At 31.9% G+C, this 25,717-nt stretch overlaps 1 protein-coding gene across 1 annotated transcript; it reads right to left on the bottom strand.

Annotated features, from left to right (window-relative positions):
• Positions 1-2,945: 2,945 nt before the first annotated feature.
• On the bottom strand, positions 2,946-24,786 carry LOC129952118 (sodium/hydrogen exchanger 9B1). The gene is made up of 8 exons (XM_056064561.1): positions 24,378-24,786; positions 10,231-10,485; positions 10,008-10,113; positions 5,646-5,891; positions 5,395-5,567; positions 3,840-4,607; positions 3,394-3,748; positions 2,946-3,326 (listed from the first exon to the last, which is right to left on the bottom strand). Exons 2-8 carry the CDS (start codon positions 10,471-10,473, stop codon positions 3,169-3,171), a joined length of 2,049 nt encoding a protein of 682 aa, XP_055920536.1. The 5' UTR covers positions 10,474-10,485; positions 24,378-24,786; the 3' UTR covers positions 2,946-3,168.
• Between the last annotated feature and the right edge of the window lie 931 nt (positions 24,787-25,717).

The raw sequence follows: 25,717 nt of genomic DNA on the forward strand, positions 1-25,717 counted from the left end.
AAAAATTAAGGAATGCAAAAAACTTTGCAATGGGCCTGTAGTTGCTTATATCCTACTTGTTACCTTTTAAAAATTGGTGTTAGAAATGACTTCTTTTATATGCTGGGAAATTTGCCTGTTTTTAGAGAAACAGGCCAAGTCACGAAGAAAGTATCTGACGTTTATTATCAACGCCTGTATAAAGAATCAATACTTTCCTGAGATCTGAAAATAACGAAGGTCATACAAATATTGAAAGCTGGTTAAGACAGAGAAAATCCTAGTAGTTATAGGCGTAACTTATTAATTGAAGAAGAACATATTTTTCCTGACCAACAGTTTGGATTTAGGAGCCACCACTGTGCTTCACATCAAGTCCTTAGGATTTATAACAAATTAAAAAAATAATTGTTCTGAAGGAAGATCTACAGATATGGTCCTATTAGACATCGAAAAAGCTTTCGACTCTGTTTGGCATAATGCTGTTATTTACAAACTGGAATTGGGACTCCAAATTTTCTCATAAGAACAGTTCAAAGTTTTTTTTTTATCAGAAACATGTTTTCAAGTGTACGTTAATAAATGTAAATCCGTGTTGGTTAATATTTAATATGGTATCCCTCATGGCTCAGTTCTTGGCCCTGTTTTGTATAATGTGTACACGTCTGATTTTCCACAGCTACCTTTTTGTAAAGTAGGAATTTATGTAGATGACATCTGCAAACACTTTTCGGAATATTAAACTTAATGCTAAAAAGATAAAATCAATCCTTTTCAATAGATACAAAAAGAAAGCAATTGTTTCTTCCTAACTGAAAGTGAACGGTACTTCTATAAAATGGGAGTCCAATGTGCAATATCTGGGAATAAACCTTGACAAGCGGCTTGTCTTTAAAGCTAATGTCAACTAATGGTCTTCATTATCAAACAGGTGTTAAATTGATTAACACAAGAATTCGAAAATTAACTGATAATTTCTTAATGAACTGTGATATTTCTGACAACCCTTTGTAAAATCAAATCTCTGTGTGAACTGAGCCGTAGCAAACACAAACATAATATTTGAAAGCCGGGATATTAAAAAAAACATCGTCAAAACAATAAAAATGACGGAAGAGGCAGGTCGCTCTACTGCAGAAGGAAAGATAATTTAGAGAAAACTAATTGCATATAGCATTTTTATGAATCAACGCTATGAGTGTGTGAAAATTTTGAACGCCTTTAAACAGACGACATTTCAAACCATGACAGTTTAGTGATCAAGTTGTTTTATAATTAAATCAGAGAGCTCTGAACATACTCTGCTCAGAACTCTATTCTACTCTACTCTGTTCGCTCAGACTCTGAACTAAAAAAGAAAAACGCCATATCTAAATGTTATTATACCCATGTTTTAGATACTTCGAATATTTGTGTGTTTGAACTTCTACTAAACGTTTGAAAAATCTTAGAATATATTTAATGTCATATTATTTATTGTTAAGTGTCACTAAAATCATTATTATTTAAATACACTTTTATTTGATTCGCGTTTATAACAAATCTATTAAAAGCTCAAAACACGAAACTGTGTTTGTTTTATTAAAGAACTTGTTTCTAATACAAGTCCTTTCGAAAATTGAAACGAATCAAACCCAACTTCCAAAAACTTAAAAATAAAGCAATTTGAAACTTTTGAATTGAGATTTGCTTTGTTTGAAAAAACTCCTGGTTTGGAATCAGTTGAAGAAATTTTAACAGTTTTTACAACATGGTTTTGTTGCTGGATAATAAAAATGAAGAAGAAGATCAAAATCGATTTTTTAAATAACTGAACGGTTTTCAGATGATACTTTCGTTATATGTATGTTTGACTAAAAGACCACGACAATTATTGTAACAAGCGTCCGGTAACTTTATATGTATTTCAATAGAAACGTAAAGTTCGTTAGAAAGCTATCATTATGATTGCTAAAGTCAACTATTACGAGTATATTTTTATATCACATTAATTTTATTGAATCGTACAAATATGATTGTTCCACTAGTCCAATCATTGAACGAAAAATCTGGAATCTGGTCGCGTGTGGCAAATAGCTGATATCTCCAACAGGCTTCATAGTATGAATAACAAAACCGTAAGATTGATATAAGGTTTACCAACTTCTTAGAACCAAGCTTTTTGTACATATAAGGCAAGCCTGCTTAGTATTGGAGACATGAATGATCTGGGACGCACAACTGATATAATGCTATGCCCTATTGCGGTGCACTTCCGTTTTCTATTTTCAATATTCGTTTTCTTTAATATAAAAGTTTCCAGAAACGTTTTCCCTATATGCCTATAGAGTTATTTTACCAACTAAAACAAGTACAAACAAATTAATGTCATATTTCTTTAATAAGCTTTAATTTTGTAAAAGATTATTTTGATACGATAAATAGTTTTCAAGATAAACCCGAAAAACCTAAAAAACCGTATGTTTCTCTTCACTGCCGCTAGAGTTATTTTATAAACTATAACAGATACGAACAAAATTATTGAAGCTTTTTTTATAAAATTTAATAAGCTTTAATTTTGTGGAACTAAATTTTTTGATACGACAAATAGTTTTTGATATAAACATGCAAAACTGAGACAATCTCCATGTTTCTCTTAACTGCCGCTAGAGCTCACGTTGGCATCAGATTCTTGGGGACTTATCACCAGACATCCCTTAGTAAGTGTGCCAGGTTTCAAAACTATTGGATTTTTTTTAAGGTGAAAACCTTTATTAACTAGACTATACCCCAGTATGTGCTTATGAAATCAGGCAATTTACTCGTAGACGTTTTATTCTTGTGTAAGTTGTTCTTCGTTATATGTATTTTAAGATCTCAGAGTTTTTAATCAAATCGCAATGAGGCTCCCTATTCCACACTCAAACCAAGGTGTCCCAATGAAAATTAACAACAATGGAATCGAATTTTATAAAACAAATACAAAGGTTAGATTTTCTTAGTATAACTTTAATTTAATAATTACATATATAGTATATACACATACATACATACATATTTAAGGAATTGTATTATTCAAATTCACTATACTGGCAATACAGACTGGAGCTTATTGTATCATATCATATACAAGGTATAAAACAAAGGGACCTTTGTACATACGTTTATGATTGTTAAGTAGCCATTTATATAAATTATGAAATTATTCAGTTATTTATTAAAAGTGTATGTTGGATTTGACAAACTTATATTCGTCTGAGTATTATCAGATGTTGTTTTGTCTTCAGGTATTTCTGGGTCTTCTCTTTCTTCTTCTTCATCAATAATACTGATATCACGAAGTGAAGGCCTATGACTTCGACGCCAGCCTAAAATTACATCAAATAAATTATAAAAATAACATTTTGTGTATAGATAAATCATCACTAAATGTACCTTCTGATATTTTTGGTTGCTTGGTTTTTGTAAGAAGTTTTGTACCACTTATCGAAATTAGAATGGCACCAAGAGGGGCTGTCAAAAGAATACTTAGCACAGAAATGGTTTGTACTATTTCTGCATAATGTCTCTCCTCATTGCTTGATTCGCTGGTCAAGTGCTTCATTGCAACTGGTCCCAAAGCAGCCTGGACGGTAGCCTTAGACATCCACGACAAGGCAACAAAGATCTTCTCCTTTAAATTTAACTTATCACCAAATGCAATCCCTGCGGTACAAATAATACGTAGAATTACACCAGCAACTAAACATGCAATGCCAACAGATACGATGTCTGGATCAAGTTCTGAAATCTGAAGAAAAAAAAAACAATGAAAAGGTAAAGTTATTACCACAGTTTTTTTAAAACTTAAATCACTTTTTTTAAAAGTTAAATATATTTACCTTAACGGTTGAACCAGTGATTCCAAATAAAATTGGTTCGAAAATCATCCAAAATATTTCAAAGGCTGTTGAAACGGGATTGTCTTCAATTTCCCATCCCTGCTTGCACCAAAATAAGTTCGAAACAAATGCTGCAAACACTACAGCAAGAGGTCCTGCGCCTTCATAGCCGATAACCTCGCTTCCGAATATCGAAAAGAGTCCGCCAGTGAAAAGCAAAATAGTTCTCAAGGGCACTACATATGGATCGCCCTTTTCGGGAAAGAATCGCGACATGTATCCCCAAGCAATCCCAAAGCCAAGTCCACCAAAAATACAAACAGGTGCTTGTGAAATTTGATAGCCCATCCCTTTGTCGGAAAACATAATGCTGCTGATAATACCAAATACGGCCACAGATAATGCATCATCGATGCCAGCAACAGCTATAATAAGTGTTGGAATACCCTTTGCTACACCATAACCTTTTGTTCTCAGTCTAAATAGACATGGCACAACAACGGCGGGTGATACAGCAGCAATTATCGATCCAAGTAAAAAAGCCCAAATCCAGGGTATGTTCAGCAAGTAGTGGCTCATAAAAGCTACTACACATGCCTCAACGGTCCATGGTATAACTCCAAGCTTAAGAATTGTTTTCCAAACTTTTTTGAAAGCATCAGGTTCCATTTCGAGGCCAGCTCGAATAAGTATTATCGTAAGTGCAAATTTGCGTAGAATGGATGTTACTTGAGCGAAATCACCATCAAAATCCACCAACCCAACATTCTAAATCAAAAGTAAAAAAAGGAAATGATTTAAAACTGTAAAAACTAGAATATTACATTTTTTTAAAATTGGATTACAGTTAAAAAATAACAATGGCAAATCCATTGATCACAATGATTTTGGATTAATTATTAAATTATACACCTTCAATAATGTCGTAGCCATTTTTAATTTTTAAACGTGAACTTTCTACATAAGTTTTTTTAATTCTAAAACGGTATGTAGACATTCTCTGTATAGTGTTTTAAATCTATTGGTTAAGACTTCACCGTGACCTTAAGTTAAAAAGAATATTTTAGTTGAGAAGCTTATTTATCATTCAGGTTGGTAAGAAATTGGTTTGTTAAATCGCATTTCAATTGACAATTTATTCAAAAGCATGTCACAATTTAATAAACAACTAAATTCTACATTTTACTTTCACTCGAAATGAAATTGAAATCGATTAGAAACATAAAGTTCTAATGATTTGATGGTGTGAAAATGCACTTGAGAAAGATTTAAATGTGTATCGCAATCATAGGGCTGAAAATATAATGGAGAGTATTTTTCAAATATGTACAAGTATTTTGGTTATCACTCCACTCCAAAAATTTGCTGAGCGCTCTAGGTCAGAATATCAATACAATCATTACTATTTCATTTATGTTTTTTTTAAAATCAAAACTTTAAACACTGCAAACTAGTTTTGAAGAAACTGAATTGTATGAACGTTTCCAGTACTTTTGCAACACAATATATACTACATAATAAAAATTACTTTAAGAAACATCAAAAGTTTAAGTACCTGAAATAGTAATCCCACTAAAAGCATACCAATCAATCTTGGAAGTGTTGTTAAAGAAATAAGCCATCCTCCAAAGTTTGCGGCAACTGTAAGAACGACAAGTCCAAACAGCTGTCCTCCTGGAGCCGCAGAATCACCTATTATAACGTAGGCTGTGCACCATATCAATATTCCTAAATAGTCATAGAAAAAAAAAACACACATGTATTATAAATATCTTGTATAATAATTAAAATTGTTAATAAACCTACCAATAAGGATCAAAGATATAATTCTAGAAAATTGTCGAAATGATGGACATAAAGGATATGGACAAACTTTTTGCCAATATGGAGGTTCCCATGATGGATGGTGTTCATCTCCTCTGCATCTTAAACAAAATGTGTAAATCCATGATTCCTCCAAATTGCTTCCAACATTTGATGTATTTTGGTGATGATTGATTTTTGCATTTAAAGAATCAAGAGCAGTAGCTCTACCGCCATTAGCTCTGTTATCTAAGAAAAAATGAAAATCACATTTATATTACATTTTTAGAGCACATAATATTTTGTTTAATTTATTTTAGAGGTAAGTAGAAGCTAAAACAATATTTTCGTATTAGCTTGAAAAAGTTAATGTCACCGGCTAACTCGCTTCGTCATCCTTTTAGTAATATAACACGGCGGATTAATATGTAAACTTCTGAGTGGCAATAAATACTTTGCGCTAAGGAAGGAAGTAAAGTCTTCAATCTTCAGTTCATAAAGTGAAGATTGTGAAAGAATGCCTTTCAAAAAATCATTTGCCAAACAAGGACTTTAATGTACATAGATATACTCAATTGATTCTAAATTGCTAACTCTTGCAGGGCAAACTTGCATTCTTACTACCTCGCATATAAAGGTAGGTTTCATATCCATATTCTTAAAGCCTCAACTTTCCCATACTCCTTACGACAGAAGTCCCCGAAAACTTCTTTAACTTCAGACGGCTGGATATTGCAAAACTTCACAGGGACATCGAAGACAGCATTACTCTTCCACCTTCAAACAGGAATCTGCTGAATTCGGAAATCGATGCAGCCATTGACAACCTTCAGCATGCTATAGCTGAAACCCTTGAGAAGCAAAAGAGGCCTAAGAAGTCAAAGGACAGGTACCAACATCTTCCTGAGTACTTCAGAATTTATATGCTCATAGATAGCGGCTAAGAAAACGACTTCAACGGATTCATAAAAGCGAACTAAATACAACAAACATCTAATACCAGAATGAGCTATGGCTATAGTAATTCAACATCATGTTCCGGAACTCCATTCAACACCACAACAACATCCAGTTTGGAAGAAGATTGCGAGCAATTAAGCCAGGACCTGATGCCTTCAAAAACATCAATAGGATTATTAAGAAACAGCCACAAATGCCTGTTTCCATCACCAGCAACACCATTGAAGCAACCCCAACTCAGGAAGCGGTCGCCAACTACTTCGAAGAAAACTACAAGCCGAATCCATCTGCTGAACCAACGTTCCTACAAGAATCAGAGGCATCAATTCAGCTTACCCGGATATAATCAGTTTCGTTGACACTAATCCAGCAAGTGATCCTACCTATAGTCCACATCTATGCAATCTAGAGGAGGTAGCAGAGATCATCGGCAATTCTAAGCCAAACAAATCTGCTGGGCCAGAGGGTGTCTCCAATTACATCATAAAAAGGTTTCCACAAGCAGTAATGATTTTTCTCACAATCATCCTCAACAACTGCATCAACAACTGTTATTTCCCCAAAACACCGAAGATTGTGGCAATCCCGAAAAAAGGTGCATTCAACCTAGTATCCAACTACAGGCCAATATAACTTCTCAATTATTTTAGCAAATTACTGGAAGAAGTAATCCTCCGGAGACTAAAGAAATTCTGCAGTGAAAACTCCTCCATCCCTGACATGCAGTTTGGCTTTCAAGAAAAGCACTCAACGTTGCATCCGCTGATGAAGTTCCGCCAATAATAAAAATTCTTTTTTCTTTTCTTTCTTTCAGGAAATTTTCGGACAACTTGACAAGTGCAAATCAAACATGAAGAACATCAGAGCCGAAATCGCTCAAGGCTCAAAATCTGGCCCCTTCCTCTACAGCCTGATGACATCCGACCAACCCGTACCGATCGGATGCGAGAACCTGCTATATGCAGATGACTCGCTTACCTATGCGTCGTCCATGTCACCATTTATCGCTCTCCGAAAAGCAGAGGCCCACATCAATAGACTTTTTAATTTCTACAAGAAATGGAGCATCCGGATTAACACTTCAAAATCGGAACCTGTCTGCTTAAGAAGGCCCTCATCTGGAAGAGGTAGCGGCACCGCTGCCAATTTCAGGAACCTAGTCTTGAGACTCTCTGACGGATCCACCATACCTGCCAAATAGGAATCAATTGAAATCAATTTCAATGAGTTGCTAAGGTTCAACCAATACTCAAAAAATGTTCTTAAAAAAGCTAGTTTGCCTTCCACCGCCTACACTCGTTGATGAAGAAAAGAACAGGACTATGTCAACCAACGAAGATACTCATCTACAATCAGCTCTTAAGACCAGTTATCAGTTATTCCTTTCCAGTCTGGTTTTCAATCTCGAAGATAGCCAAGAAGAAGCTTTTAGTATTCGAAAGGAAAATTCTCAGAATTTGCACCGGCCTGCACTTCCACCGGCAGCGACGGAACCTCTACGGGAACAATTATCTATACTCTGAAGCCAAAATAATGCCGCTTGAAAAATACCTAGTCCTATCAGCGAAGAGACTTCTACGGAACATCATCGACCATTCAAATCAACTAATGAGAAGGATGACCACTAAACAATGACATCGAGAGCCAAGGTACCTTAGTGTGATGGAAACTCTTGATGACTGCTTAATCATGGACAACGAGGAAGCAGTCCAGAGGTCTCGGTGAAATAAAGGAGTGGAGGCCCACTCGCCAAAAATTATTTTCAAAATAAATGTTTTCGCTCGAGTCTAACAATAAATAATTAATTGTGAAATCAAGTAGATTAATTTAGTATTGAACAAACACATATAAATATAAACGGAAAAAAGAATTATCTGAAATTAAATTTAAGGGTTAACGAACGGAACCTTTCGAGCTTTTTTCTTCGAAAAATCGCTTTCAATGCTCAGGAGAGAAAGCTTCGATAGATGGTTTTGTCCCATCGTGGTTCGAAGCTATTTTCTTACAATTTTCATTTTTGAAAATGAGCGCTCTCCAGTGCAATTTGTTACCATCAAAACCAAATACATTCTCAATGCAATTTCAAGGTTTGGGAATGTATCTCTGAACTTTTGATTTTCGAGAATTTGGTAGTAAAATAGTTCCGGCGATTGATCTGTTCCATAGTCCTTTTCCTTTTTGTATGAGTCAACACAAATTGAACTAACTTATTACCAAGACTAGGCTCTAAATCATCCAGATACAGTTTCACCAATGCTTTTGCGGCAGCGTGCAAATTTTCAGCATCCATGTTCTCGATGTGATCCGCAGGAATCCAAATCTCGAACTTACAGCTTCATAGGCATGCAATTTTTCAGTAAGAGGAACGGATAGCTGGTCAATCACTGGGATGAAGGCGTATACTTTGTATTTTTTCTTGGGATTTGCGTTTTGTGCTTTCCCGTTATCGAGCGGATTCAACCTCACATTAATTCTCGTTCTGGTGCTGGTGAATGCTTGTACATATTCATCAGTATGGGATATGTTTTTGGCTGCTTCCTCGTATTTATCAAAATCATTTTGTTTAGATTCCACGAAAGATTTCAATGATTCTAGTGCACGCATTTCCGATTCAAGAATCATTTTCGGGTTTTGCAAAATCCTCACGATGTCGTTTTGCTCTTTATTGGAGAATATGCTGGTTAGAGCTCATTCGATTTACGAATAGCCGTTGACTAAGGCTTTAGCTTCAGTTCGACAAGACCAACGAGTGTCGCAGAGCCCTTTTCAATACTAAAAACTGGCCGCTTTTCTTCTCCGATAAAAGACCGATGTTATTTTCGAGACCACAAACTCCTCCGAGGTTGCGGGCAAATACCACCCCACTCATCCATTAAGCGATTGTGGTACTCCCTCAAGATGGGTAGTAAATTGAAACTACTTATTGTAAGGCCATTAGAGATTTTGATATTTCACTGATTGCCTGACTGGAGTGAACAAATATAGGTCATTGATTTCTGTTATGTAAGATTAAACAATCATGTATGTACAGTACATAGTACTGTAGGCTGTAGGTAAAGGTAAAAGAGCAAAAAAAATACATATCAAAGCAAAAGATGTTTCCTAGTTTAATTTGAAACAAACATTTTCCGAAGTCTCTATTGTTGGGCCCCCTGTTTGTGGAGGCCCCGGGAAATCTGTCCCGGTTGCCCTCCCCTAAACCCGGCCCTGACCTTAGTATGGTTTTATAAATAGAAAATTTGAAGAGTCGGCCAAATGTCAAAACCAAAAATCCAATCGATGTTTTGACCACAGTAAATATTCTAACAAGCCTTTCAAAATATATCTGCAGTAGTTAATACGTTAACTCCGTTCGCTATTATCAAGGAGCATTTTTTTAAAGTTGCTTACTATTTGAAAACTTACCATAACTATGAATTGATCCATATTCTGATTCATTGTCGTGAGTTGCATTCAGGAGAATACTTTTTCGTCGGACGGGTCCTATTTCACAGTGAGAATGTACCGAAGTCTGTAAGTCAAATACAAATTAATTTCTTACAATCATTTTAAAAAGAAGTAAACATGCACTCGAAAATATAATTTCAATAATTTTGTCAAACATCAGTACAGTAAATTTTGTACCTACCTGAGAAATCTTTCTCCTAGGATGTGGTTCAAAACCAGCATTATCATAGCTATGTCTTGACTCCGAAACAGGATCTGATGCGATACTAACTCGTCTCTTTGGTTCATTAACAACAACGCCATTCTTATTTGACCCGGTATATGTTGGCATTGGTGTAGATGTTACATCACTTCCAGGTAAAATCAGAGCCGGTGTTGTTGCAGAATTAGAGTTTGCTGTTGGAACTATCCCATTTTCATTCATGGTGTTTGTTTCCTAAAAACAAAAAAAATTAAAATAAAGTGACCTTAATTTCATATTAGATAGAAATATTAATTAACGCAATACCTTAGGCACACAATACACAATGCATGTGAATTAAGTTATAACGTTTACATAATGACTTCTTAATTCGTTCTTCTAATAAAAATATTTGTAATTAAATTAGCATATTGAATATCACGGGTGATGGTTGATAAGCACTGGGCAATACGACAGTTGACTTTTGCTGTCAATATAGTTTGATAAAAATATTAAAATAAAACACGACCACCATCACGTGGACCCAACAAAGAGTTAATAATTAGCATTCAATTTGTGTTTTCATACAATAAATCGTATGTGATACACCGCACATTCAGAACGTGTACCCAACCATATATGAGTCTTAATATATAATATGTTAACTAAACCATGACACATCGTTAAGGTTAAATATATTCAAAACCATATTTGTTTAGTGCAATAATAAATTGGATCAGGACTTCTATAATTACCTTATGTTGTTTCCCTACAAAAAATACTCGTGACCGATGTATTCAAGAGTCCGCAAAATCTCTGAAAAACGTTGTGAAAACTTTCAGCTCACGTGTAAATAAAATCATTGGTAACGATCTGATTCAAAAAATAACTACAGCCGTGAAAGTTTCATAAGACATTCTTCTATTTGGTAAATATTTACCTTTCTCATGGTTGACATTTAATGCAATTATCATATAGCAAATCGATTGCATAGTCTAGCTTCAAAATAAGTCAATTAGTTTGAGTCAAAATCATATAAGCTCATACTGAAAATCTGGACATTGGTCTACTTTTGTAAAGACGAAATTTTATAAAGAAGTTTATAGTAGAATCTGGATGAAACTTTATAGAGTAAAACCTTAGGGAAAACTTTAATATATGTGCATTTCGGCAACTCAAATCAACAGATAATAAAGCTGCTGTGTATTACAAAGTCAAGCCCCAGGATGACTTCATTATTGTACTAGAGTTCTGTTAACTGTTGGCACAAGTTGTGTTTAAGAACTTTCTGGGAATACAAAACTATTTTATAAATCTTTAAATTGATAAAATTTTATAGAAACTACTAAAATTCAAGGTTTTGTGTCAATTTCTTAATTTCAATTTTGCTTTTACTAGGGTTTCGCTTTTTTACCTGGTGTGCATAGAAGTTTCTTTTCACAAATCACAATGCGAATTGCTGTGTTCACTGTACAGAATTATCATCTTAATTCTACTGGTTTTCGCTGGAAAACACCTTGCTAGACTATACCTTTTTTATCATTATTGAATAATTTTATTGCTTAAAGGCAATAAACTTTGAAGAAGTCAACTGCACTTAAGATTTTGTACTTTTTGTATACAAAAGTCTTACAACCATATATTGACGACCAACACTTTCGATTGTCTTTATCAATTAACTATAATTTGCACAGCATAATAACTACTGACAAATAATAATAAATACTACCAGACCAGCGCAGCGCCAGCTTGTGTTATACGATAATAGCCCTACATTTAACCAGACGAGTATTAATAACAACATGGGCGGGCTGGAGGCAACTTTGGCAAAATGGGTATGAAAACTAAAATGGTTCTTCATAAAATTGTTTTTCATTTGTCAATATTTAATTTAGAACGGCCAGGATAGAGTCCCATTATGTATTGTAAGAATATTCAAAAAAGACTGAGGGACCGAGCGTTATAGTTATAGAAGAAAAGAATATGCCTAGTCGTGAATAAGTTGTTCTGTTAGTTACAAGAATAAAAAATAATATAAGACAATAGAAACTATATAACATTTTGTACTCATTGTGGTTTCTTGTGGTCATAATATTAAGTTAGGTTATAGTGGCTATCCAAGATGGAAACGGACACACTTAGGCCAGTTTAATGGCCCACTGTGATACCACATGAATCTTGAGGTTTCCTCCTAAGCTCAATGGAACCAGTTTGAGTCTCTTCCGAAACGTAAGAGGCTGATTATGCTGATATGATTTAGATCGTTCAAGAAGAATTCTCCTAGGTAATTCTTGCCTTTTCGAGCCAGAACAGGGCATGTACAGAGAAGATGAAGAACTGTTTCCTCCTCTTCCTCGTCCATATAGCTTCTGCAAAAGTCATTTGAGAATACGCCTAGTCTCGTGTCGTGCTTTTCTATTAGACAGTGTACGGTTATGAGTTATGACCCCTGTAATCGAGCTTATATGCGATCTGCTTAAAGAGAGCAAGCACCTCAACGTTTTAAATCCAGTGTTGGCCAGATGTTTTTTGAGACTTGACACGTGGTGATGTTGTTCCACCTGGTGCCTGCCATTGTCACAGCGTCTTGCATTAGCAACAGTTTACAAGTAGCGATTGGTATGCCAGTACTTGCCAAACGTGGTATGATAGGCTGTACTGTACCGTTCCTGGCGAGTTCATCTGCCTTACAGTTACCTGGAATGTCTCTATGGCCCGGCACCCAGCAAAGGTAAATATTAAACTGTTGTGCCATCTCCATAAGAGATGATCGAAAGTTATGGACTGTTAAAGAGTATGTAGAGACAGAGTCCATAGATTTGATAGCAGCCTGGCTATCTGAGAAAATACGGATATCAGATGTCGATATTAGGTTATCTTTAAGTCAGGACAAGACTTCTTTTATCGCCAAAATCACCGCTTGGAACACGCTACAATAATTGGGAAGGAGAATGAGAGACCTAATTTCAGTCGTTTAGAGTACACACCTCCACCAACCCCTTCTTTTGTTTTTGACCCATCTGTCTTTACCAAGCCTTCTTTTACATCTCTCTTGTAGGTACAATTTTTCATATTCGTCCCCAAATCATCCCTTAAAACAACAGTTTTGGTTTGATATAATCATGTGGGATAAATTGTAACGTTTTCTTTGTTATAAACTTCTTCAGCGGTAAAAATGGTTTAATTCAAAAAAGGATTATTTCATGCTAAATTTTCGCGTATCACAATAAACGCCTTTTGATTCTTTCCACAATAAGTTTTTAGAGTCGAGATATTAACAAATGATCTGCAGTAGAGCATCAAAAGCCGTTTATGCGTAGATGCTCCTTGACCGAAATGGATGTATATAGGGAATGTGTCTAATTCTCTGAACATCATTTTTATCTTTAGGAGCTGCGGTGGTATTCATTCCCGTACTACTTCCATAGCATACAAATGTGGACAGCGCACGCTCCATAAGTTTTTGGGTTGTGATCTATTCTTGAGGACATATATAGTAGTTTACCAATTATAGCGATTCTTTTCTATTTTCTTCACAGCATTGCTTCATTGTAACAGAAGTGAAACTGAATCCTCATTGATTGCTAGTTTAAATATTTAGAAATATAAGATACACATTTTTTAACAAATGGATGTCTTGAGTAACAAGGTCTTGAAGTCTTCTAACATAATTTTTGGCAGGACTATGTATTATTGCTCTTGTTTAATTAACTAAGTAGCAGATTAAGACAAAGAAAGAGATATACAAATTGAGCTCTCCATCTATATATATCCTATTTCAGCATTAAATAACACTACCCGAGTTTTGTTTGTTTATGAATACTACCTATCAAAGTCAAAGTAGGATCTTACTACGGATGGGTTTTTGACATTTATACGAGTCTCAAATGGATCTTATGTGATTTCGTTCTCAAATGATGGTACGATTGATATTGCATTCGTATCTCGATGGCAGTGTTCGTTGAGTAGTTGTGCATTTGGAATCAGGTGTTTTCCATAGGGGAAAAAAATTAATCTTTTACTGTTGATATTATTTAGTTTTGTTAGTGAAAATTGACTAACTTGGCTTATTTTGCAGGAATAGAAAAGATAATTAAGTTTTTCTATGTTTTCACTAAAAGTTGATCTCTTTTTAGATTAAATAAATGTTTTTGGTGTTTCCACCACACAAGAAAATTTCAAAATGATTAAGTTTGACATCACTTTCTAGGTGTTTCGATGTTTCTTATGAAGTGCAAGTGGGATAGTTTCATTCGTGTCAAAAAATGGAGAACTGTAAGAATATGCTATCTACTCCACGTGCAATTTTTTTTAATTTGATTAAAACTAAACTTTATTCTTTGTACACAAACATTGCAAATAAACAGACCATAATACATTACCTACAAGACTAACTCCTCCACGCAGGTTTTGGATCGAATCCGATCCCGGACCGAAATCGATTCGAATCATGCTCATTTCAATTCAATTCAGGTATGTATATAAAGAATTTAGGCGAGCTTTAAGCTCGCTTCAACAACACATGTTAGTTAATATACGAACAAACCCCCTTTTTGAAGTTTTTATTTTATGTCAAATTGTTTGGTTAAAAATTTTAAATCGACTATCACATTACACAGACGTATTTGCTTGATTTTTAGTCAACTATCAAAAATCAGCTTACATGATTTCATCCCTGGTCTGAATTCCGCTATTTTTTTTGGAATTTTTGATAAGTTATTCTGGCAAATATTCAGATGTATCAACTTTCAAATATAAAAACCGGACTACTGCGGATCGTTTTTTGGTGATTTCTCAGTGTACCAAAAAAAACACGTCTATTGCGATTTTTCAGACGCTGTTAAGTAATTAACGAGCTTCTCGTAGGGTACCTTAAAATCAGATTTAGAATACAGCGTTTATTAATTAACCATTCCATACACAGTTGATACACACAAGGCATTCTGTGTAAACGGGTAGCACTTCCGCCGTTATAGCAGTTATTTCAGCTGGTATATTAGATTTTAGTTCGTCAATGTTCTTGAACTTGCTAGCATAACTTTTTATTTTCAAATAACCCCACCGAAAAAAGTCTGGTAGCGTTATCCGGATAACGACTAGGTCACTCTAAATCACCATCTTTTGAGACAACTCTTCGCAAGAACTAGAGGCTGTTTTAAATTAATAAACCCATTTTGAAAAAAGCTGCCCTTCATTGATTACCCTTAATATATACTTTCCATGTTTTTATAACTTTATAAAAACAATTGAAGATAAGCTTCCTGATATAATAATTTTGTGAAGGCATACATATCTAAAAACTTAGTTAAATTATTATTATTATTTCGAAAGTTTATGGTGTTATATTTCTTAGATCGCAGAGATTTTTGTATCATTGTATATATTCAAAAATACTAAACAAAATGTTTCTAATAAAACTCTGAGAATAGAACTTTTATGATTCGATTTCTCAGGAAATCTAAAGATAATTTTTAGGTAAAAATAAATATAGTGAATTCTTGTTTATATTTCATTCTTTTAATCTGCCAATCTGATTGTGAAAATTTTCAGGAACCTTTGAAATATAAACTTGTCGATTACACTGTTCGACAAGGTTTTCTTACTGGCAATAAAACTGAACTTTTACGGTTTTAATGGTCTTAGTTCAAATCCGACTTTAAAATGAATGTATCACCTCAGAGTTTTGAGTTATTACTTTTTAAAATTTGAAAATACACGCATGTTAGGCTCTTTGAGGATATCTAAATTTATAAAGTAGATCCTTTTCAATAAAAAAAACCCTTTCTCCAATATCCAGTTAAAATATTTATATTATCATAATAATGTTCGAAAATCTTCATGCCTTGTTATGAACATTTTCAACAGAAAAAGGCAAAACGGTTTAAAAGTAAGTTTTGTTTTTGTAACGAATTTGTTATCTACAAAACAATTCTTTTATATGAAGTTTTTGAAATATATTAAAAAATGTAGCAATAATGTTGAAACGGGTACTTTTAAAACTTGAGCAAATAGTTAAAATTAAAGTTTGGATTCAAAATCAGAAATAAAAGTTAAATCTAGAGCGTAATTTTCAAACCTACCTAGTTCAAGGTTTGCTCAAAACTTCATATAAAATAATCGAGTAAAGACTCATAACTAATGAGAATCTCCAGAAGCTAGGAATGATACTAAAATGATTTAATGTATCTAGAAGAGGAAGATGTGTACTTTGCATTTTTAAAAAGACATATTTTAAAAAATTGATGTTTCAGAAAAGGCAAGATTCGAATTAAGGAATTTTTAATAAGTATTGTTATGTTTGTGGAACAAACAAAATTGTATTTGTCGACCAGTGTTATTATTATTAATTCTATTATTCGAGTGGTGAATAGAAATAAAGAAAGAAGAAAATATGTTGTTTTTGGTAACAAATCATTTTCTTTAAATCATCAACCATGTATTGGATAGTATTTAACCGCAATCCTGCACCTTGCGCCAGTAATAAATGGTTTGTTAGTTAAAAAACTAAAAAGTCCATAATCTATAGCAAAATTATTAGACATGATTTAAATGAAATCATATAGAGATAGATATGCAAACAGATATAAATTCTACTGGAAACAATATTCAATGAAATTTCTATTGTTTTTGATTTTCTTCTTCTTGTTTTGAAAGTGGAGATAAGACAATAAGTTTGAAAAATAGGTCATTGAATTAAAAGGGTCAAAACCGTAAGTAGTAGTAGCTACAAGTATCGACATTTAATGGACAAAGTTGTTGATACAAATTCTGAGTTTCGATCATTTTCTTATTATCTCTTTCACTTCAATCAAAGCGAGCCATTTTATCAGCTAATCATTTTGTCTTGTTACTTTTTGCAATAAGAAATTGAAAGTGAAGGTATTGATAGAAATTGGTTACTTCTGGTACATTTTTCGTAAAACCAATAAGCTTATTGCACTTAAGGAAATTTCTGACAAATGAAAAATAATACTTTTATGAGAAACAAATGATGTACATTCTTGCCACCTTTATATATGTACATCACGAATAAAAAAAAAGTTTAACATTCTTCTACTTGTTTTCATTTTTCTAACATTCAAATAAATATTCTACTCAGTTGACTACGATTCATAGAAAAAAATGTCGATGTAAGAATCCTAAGGTTTTTTAAATTGGCCAAATTTCAACTGAAAGCGTCTACATTTTGAAAAAGTTTTGCAAAATATGGATCATACAATTGTAGGCAAATTTGAAGTAAAAAACTTCTACCTACCACTTTAAGTGGATAAATTCACTTAGAAATTAATGATTTATATTTAAAAAGCTGTGCAACTAAAATATTTACATGCATGCGGCGTCATAGTCTTTATTTTAAGGTTCGACTTAATTCGACTTTAAGAACAGAATATATATGATTTGTTAATATTTTTATAATGAATTTCGATTTTGAATGTGTCTACTTTTAAAATATTTACTAAGCTCTAAATTTTTGTATCAACAATATTCCTCTAAATAATGAAACTTTTATTAAAAGTATATTGGTAGTTGTTAATCTTTTTGCAACAAATCCATAACAAAGATAAACTATAATTAGGGCTTTAATAATTTAATTATTGGAATAAAAGTTTGTAACTACTTTGTAAAAATAAATTGTAAGTGAAATGAAAGATCTATTGAAGATTTATTGTAGTCTAAAAATAAATTAACAATTGTCTAGGGATCCGAATAAAAACTATCAAGTATTTGGCACTACTTTAGAATAAAGTTATATTTGAATAAATAAATTAGGTGCCGCAACTGGCCATTGAGAATAAACTAGTTTCTATTGACTTATAACTCTGAAACATTTCTGTTTGCGAGACTGTTGACAGGGATGGAGGGGACCTACAGTTTAAGGATCCGAACGGCTAGCTTGAGAGAGCACTTTTCATGACAAGAATTATTCTTAGAGGATTTGTCAATTTCTTGCAAGAGACAGTACCTGTCGGAAACTTTTGATGGCACAGCAGGGATTGAGCCTGATACTTCTGGCAAGACAGTCCAACGAACTAGCCATCATGCCACGGTACTAATATCTTACTTTCGATAAATGGCAAAAATGTGTTAATTTTTTTATCGGATACATAAAATTAATGTATTTAAAAAATATTATGCACGACTGAATCGCACGAACTTGCTCCTTTATGCAAAGAGTTTGTTTAAAAAAGTTATATTTAAATTAATTTGTTTATTTATATGATTGAATAGAAATTTAGTCTGGACGAACCATCAGATATGTATTATTTCGAACTAATTTTAACAAACGAGGTGTAAAAACAAAGTGAATCTTCCGTAGACTATTAGAATTATAATTTATTGAATATTAATTTATAATTTGTTGGAAAAACTTAACTTTTTATTATAAATCTTATCGAATGTACACCATTATTTGTCGGTAAGATAGTTTGATCCCAAGACACAACTCATCCTAGAACAAATCATCCCGTAAACGAAAAATACTTATAAGCATACTTAACGAAAGAAATTGTTTGTGTATTCAACTAGTTCGTTCAAAGCTTTTTCCTTTGGATAGCTTTTTTGAATTTCATATTAGAAGAACCAGGATAGAAAATAAATTTTCTGAAGATAAGAAAGAGAAAGAACATAAATGTTCAACTTGTAAAGCGATTGGTTATGTAGTAATGTAGAAGTCTAAAACAAATAAAGAATAGTTCATTGGCATTGGCGTGCTCAGCTTTATGCAGAAAGATAGATAAAGACATGTTTATGATGATAATGAAGGAATGTTATTGGTAGGTAGAAGGTACTTACTACAATCCAATCACATTTCTTCTTTAATGGAAGTTTTCAGGGCAAACATGGAGTTATTACGTTAAGTTATTTTTTTCGTCAAAGTTAAAAAGAAAAACAAGCATACAAAAAGGTACAAGAGATTGCTATTTTTTTTTTATTTTAATTATGAAGTGACACGTAAGCAGTAGTTGTAGAGGTTGTTTTTTTTTGAAAATCGTTAGAGCGTTTTTTTTTAAAATTAATTTTGTATATATAAAATTTTTCAATTTTGTTCTAAACATATTTTTGGTTTGCACTTTCATTAGCGATTGCATATACGCTCTACATATGAATAAAAAAAAATGTTGACTCTCTTTTGAGATATAGAATTTTGAAGAAAAAAAATTCAACATTTTTTTAAAAATCCAAACAAAATAAATTGCACTTTTGATAATCAAATATTGTTAAGGCACTATAAGAGCTCGTTGAAAAAAATGATTGAAATCGGTTCAAAAGTTGCTGAGAAAATTAGAAAGCAAAATAACGGTTCTATGAACGGTACCTTTCCGGAGCAATACAAAAATAAGTTTTTCTTACTAAAAGAAGCCAAGTTAAAAAATAAAATTTAAGAGAGAATTTAGAAAAAAAATCTATCGGTTTGTTTTTGAGAAAATTCGAATTTTCGTTTTTTGAACAAAAAAATTGTATAGGACTACTGTTAGTTTTGATCTTAAAACAAAAATTAAAAAAAATCCTAACGTGAATCTGCTCAAAACCTTAACTTCCAAGTTTGAACTCAATGGACCCAATGGTTTAGGCTGTAGGAGCGCGGACAGACAGACCGGACGGAATCGCGGACCCACATTTTACTTCGACTTCTCTACCATCGTAATATCATTTTTGACTAAAATCTCGAGTTCGAAATTTCTTACGAATGCAAAACTTGTCATATATAGTTCCTATATGTCGCAAGTAAAAATTATTTCAACACAAATTCTTGTCAAATTATGTATGCAAAAATTAAATAAATGTGAATCTCCATAAAATAGCTACAAATGAATCTAGAAGAATCAATTCGAAGGCTGAGCTCTTAATATTAATGAAGGCAACAAAAAGATATGCATGTTAACTCTTTAAAGACCATCTTCTTTATTTTCCAAAAATAAATTAATATATGAACATATAAAAATAAATAAATCAAAATAATAAAATAAATTTTTCTCAGAAAGAAAAAACATTTCCAAATTTAATTTTTACTGCAACTATTTTTAAATGCAATTGCATCTTCCTATTATTTTTCGTTTAACTGATTTTTTTTTGCTTTGGATTATTGTAAAATCGGTACTTTTTGTTTATCTACTTTACCTATATATTCTCGGTCATGATTTATGAATAATAATGGCACCAACAAAGTAAAGGTCTACAAAGACAGATGACGAAGAACATCTTATTTCTAATTAATATATAAAAAAAGCTTTTCTCGGATAAGCTTGTGCATTTTAGCTGTAATTTTAAGTAAGCTATAAAAGTATATTCCCCTTTATATTGTCTTTCAAAAGTCAATGGCCACGCGCATAGAGGGCATTAAAAAATGCCTTTAATTGGTTTCGTTTAAACTAAGTTGTTGGAAATTCTATAAATGGAATGAATAAGAATTAGAAGGAATTATTAATACAGTTTTTTCTATCAAGAAGAAAATTACTGAGTTGGTTCATAGAAATGCAAACTTAACTACATTACAATATTAAAGAAGAGGCTGGAGTGCATATCTTCCCCTTCCGTATGTCGATTTGTATTGCTTAAAACTTTAACAAAATAATCGTAACAATATATTGTTTGAGATACAAAATTTGAATCTTTGATCTTCTAATATTTGCGACGAAAATCATTTCTTATAAATTTTGTATTGTTTTTGTTAGTTTTCGTGTTTTGAAGTTTTCAGTTGAATTTTTCTAAAAGATTACTTTGAATATGTAAATTTTGGTCGAAAACCAATTTTTAGCAATTTAAATATTTCTTAAAAATTTTTATTTTTATATAAACAAATACATATTGTTATTTTTTAAGAATAATATTTGTATTTCGTTAAATACAAAATTAAGAACAGAATGAAATCAATTCATATACTGATAATCGAATACCAAATTTTGCGTAATATTTTTTTATAGAATTTAATTAATTTGCCATAGGAAGTTTTGTAATGGTTCCGATTTGTCGAATTGAAAATTTTGACAGGTCCCTAGAGACGAAATAAAATATTTTTGGTCGTGCGTGCATAAGTACGTTCGTACGTCCGTACGTTCCCGACGTTTTTTACGCCGCGCCGTCTATAGCTCAAGAACCAGAAGAGATTTTGCATTCAAATTAATTTTGTTATACAGATAATAAAGCAGAAAGATGCAGAAAGGGCTCTCAAGATAGTTGCGTAAATGATTTTTTACCATAAAAAAAGATGAACATTTTGGTTAACCCTAAATATCTCACGAGCCAATACCGCTAGAGACTTGAATTAAATTTTGTATTATATATTGTAGCGTGATACTTAAAAAGTATATTTTTGGAAAAGAATCAAATTACCTGCTTTTTTTATAAGTCAAAAAAAACTAAAAAAAAATCTTGTCATCTCGAACATTTTACGAACAAAAAATATTTGTACCTCCAAAACAATTCTGTGCACCAACAAATAACGTTTTTGATATCAGGTAAAATTTTAAGAAAAATTGACAGTTTTTTGTATTTAAAAGTAAAACCTAAAAAAAACATTACTCAAAGTTGGTAAAACTTTTCAAATATTAAAAATATTAGCTTCAAAATAATTTTATCTTATAAGAAATATTGTTTTGAAAAAAATTAAGAAATTAATTTTCGACTCAAATAACTTTTCAGAACTTTTAGACATTGGCTTTAAAATATTTTTTTTATTTTAAATATTGTTGTCAACATTCTGTAACATTTTGAAAAAATCGAAATGACAGTTTTTAACAAAAAATTAAAAACCTAAAAAAACTAACAAAGGTTAGTGAAAATGTATTTTCGGCTAAATATCTTTTCACAACTTTGAGATATTAGCTTTGGAACTAATTTTATTTTATTAAAAATATTGTTTTTAACTTTCAATAAGATTGTGAGAAAAATCAAATTGACGCTTTTTTTACAAAAAAAAATTAACAAAAGTTGGTGAAAATTGATTTTTGGCTTAAATATCTGTTTAAAAATTTGAGATATTGACTTAAAAACTAATTTTATCTTATGAAAAATATTGTTTTCAACATTCAATTAAATTTTGAGAAAAATGAAATTGGCAGTATTCTTACAAAAAATAAAAACCTAACAAACTTTTTTGTAAAAATTGATTTTTGACTCAAATATCTTTTCAAAAATTTATGATATATGGTTCAAATTAATTTTATTGCTTAAAAGATATTGTTTTCAACATTCGGTATTATTTTTTATAAAAATCTAACAGTCAGTTTTTTCATAAAAATCTACATAAAATAGTACGTGCATTTGGTAAAAATTGACGTTCGGTTCTCGGTATCTCGTGAAGTATAGAAAACATTGGCCTTAAATTAATTTAATTCATTAAATTTGAATTTGTCTATATTAGAATCAAAAACTTTAAGAAATGCTACAAAAAAAATTGTGTTAGATTAAAAATCTCGTTAAATTAAATTAAATTAAATTTTAATATCAAACTTTTTCGTAATATGCAAACATTTTTATTTTTTTGGAGAATAATTTAACTGACGACATTTCTCAAAATTTTACCAGATATCAAAAACGTTATTCTTCGTTGCAAAAAATTACTTGCAAAATTTTATTTGTTTGGTACCATGTCACAATACACAATATAAGATTAAATTCAAGTCGTTAGCGTTTCTTGGTTGGTGAGATTTATTGGATTAACCAAACTTTTCACTTTTTTATAATTTCTATGGTGATAAAAACCACCCACTCATTTTTTTTCAGAGTCCTTTCTGCATCTTTCTGCATTATTATTTGTACAACAAAATGAAATTGAACTCGATATACTGGTTCTTGAGATATAGACGACGTAAAAAGCTTCCCGAACGTACGTAAACACGTCTCAAAATCTTGAAATGTCTAGGGATAATTGAAAAGTTGAAACGTTGAGAGAAGTCAAAATTTTCAGTTCGACAAATCGGACCGATTACAATAACTTCCTATTGGAAGTTAATAACTTTTCTTAAGGCCAGAAGTCTATTTTTAAATTATCAATTTTAAAAATATCAATCCGAAAATTTAAAGAACAATACAATTTCATTCTTTTTAAATAATTATTTTCCTTTTTAAAGTTGCATTATTTCCTTCTTTTTCTTATCCACTATTGAATGCTCGAATGAATTTTATATGAAGATACCAAAGGCCATGCCTCAAGTGATTTAAATTCTATTTTCTTGCACTTCTGTTGGTATTAAATTAATCAATGTTTTCGATCTTGAGCTCAAAAACGATACATGGTTAAAATTCAGTTATTAGCTTTTAATATGTTAAGTTCTTGATCACAAACTACTTAACACTTTTCACTTTCATGTTAACTTAATTTCCTTCAATTCTTTTAGGTGTCCCTTTAGAGACAAAAATCGAAGTCTTATAAATTTAACATCGCTGGGTAAAGTAATTAAGGGTTTTTTTTTATGATATTCTCGAAGACTTAAAATTCAATTTCTATTGCAAATGAATGGGATGGTTTAACTTTTTGAGATATATTTTCATTTATTTAAAGTGCTTTATTGAGTATTGTAGACTTAACGATTAATTTAATCAAATAATGTGTAACAACCAACTTATCATGTATATCTACTCTACATATAAAAATATGAACAGATTCCACACAATTTTAAATTGAATTCTTATCTGTTGTTCTTTCTAAACAATAAACACGATCGGTATATTGTTGAATATTTTGGAATTGTTGTTAAAATCCTCGTATAGGCACTTATGTACATACATACAATAAGCACCATATAATTTTTTATCTGAATAATCTGATTTGATTAATATTGACACCGGCCGTTATTCAATAATATTGCTCTGATATTAATAGGCATAATGTACCAAGAGTAGATGTATCTACACACCTTGAAGATTGGCACTGAAAAAAGGTTTTTAGTGCCACACACTTTTGATATGATAACCATTGAAGCAGAAAGTATTTAGGTCTGGTTACAAACCCAAATGATATAACTCAAAAAACACTCAAACTCAATATTCAACAAGATTTTAAAGATACCAACTGCCATTATCTTGGTATATACATAGGATAAGCGCAATCACATTTTTAAGCACAATTTTCAATTCTTCAAATAATCAATTCAATATCTTAATTGTATATCAGAATTCATTTAATTGATCTTATGCACATTACCTACCTTTTAATAAACGGAAATTCACACGTAGGTATTTGTAACGACGAAAAACTCAAAGCGATATCATGAATATTCAAATCTAAGGTATGCTGTAGTATGCTTTCTGTCACACCGTTGCGTTGCAGTTGGCGATTGGCTTATTACCAATTTCGAATCACGCTTTAATTAGATCTACACAAATTATATTTGAAAAATTATTGTCTGCTATTTTTAACTGGGTTTTTGTTTTTGTTTTAACACTGAGACATTTTTTTCTTTGATTGTCAAAAAACACAAACTTATAATTTAAATGATGCGTCCTGCATTAAAATTTTCCAGTATGAATAAATTTTAAGCTTAGAGTTATTGGGAAGAAGGTTGAACTAATGTCGTTAAACGTTTCGGACTCAATCGTACTAAATAATAATCGAACGTGTCTCTTTGATTTATAGAATTGCGTGGAGCTTATATTCAAAATGTTGTTAGCAGGTGAGAGTACTAAAGCAGACGTAGAGTGTAGTGTAGACGCATGTGGCAGCAGTGTTTAACGACAAAGTTTAGCAACAGACGATAAGAGACATGTTACTGCTACTATCAACAAAATATTTTGTGTGTTCCGTCTTCGTTAACACCTTCTATTTTTCTGTTGTTGGCAACTCGCCGATGAGAGTAAGTTAAGCTATGATTCGAAGACGAGCTTATTTAATTGAAAATTTTGCTGTCGAATAGTCTACTGTGTGCTATGTGCATGTCTGTCTAAGCGTTCTTGTGACTGGACTAGACATCTACATATATATTGGTATGGAAATTTCGTTGTTTCACAGTTGGTTGTTAAAAAGTCTGTATTTCAATTAAAAAGAGTTTCATAGTCTAGGAAAATAAGATATTTACTTTAAAACTAACTTCGACAATGTTATATTTTTAGTGCGGACATTTAAGCCTTTAAGTAGTATTCACATGAGCGCGACAATATACTTATTTTTAAATTAAATGAAGGTTTTTCATGTAGCTTTTCCTTCTAAAAACTTCTTGTATCTGTGATATTATTATTGTATAAATGTTATAAGTTTTTCAGTAGTAAGGTAGAAAATACCATTTCTCTGTAAATTGTGCAATCTAGTTATACGAAAAAAATTTATATAAATTCAGCTACAATAAACGTTATTAAAAAAAAAAAAAAAACATGAGCGCGACCAACGAACGACGAATGAATTACAAAATGTGTGTTTATATACGTTTGAAGACATATTTCCACACAGATTCTTAACAAAACGATAGCAATATAGTTTCTATTTGATTTATGATGCATACATTTACTTTTCAATTTCATATATTAAAAAGAGGCTGGGATGTGCCCACACTGT

This window comes from Eupeodes corollae, chromosome 3 (assembly GCF_945859685.1).
Source record: "Eupeodes corollae chromosome 3, idEupCoro1.1, whole genome shotgun sequence".
NCBI classification, from domain to species: domain Eukaryota; kingdom Metazoa; phylum Arthropoda; class Insecta; order Diptera; family Syrphidae; genus Eupeodes; species Eupeodes corollae.

Bases quoted from the DNA above. Each gene is read 5' to 3' on its own strand.
- LOC129952118 (XM_056064561.1), bottom strand. From the start codon at position 10,473: ATGAATGAAAATGGGATAGTTCCAACAGCAAACTCTAATTCTGCAACA. The intron at 4,608-5,394 runs GTACTTAAACTT...CTTTTGATTTAG, and splicing joins TAGTGGGATTACTATTTCAG to AATGTTGGGTTGGTGGATTT. The intron at 3,749-3,839 runs GTAAATATATTT...TTTTTTCTTCAG, and splicing joins TCACTGGTTCAACCGTTAAG to ATTTCAGAACTTGATCCAGA.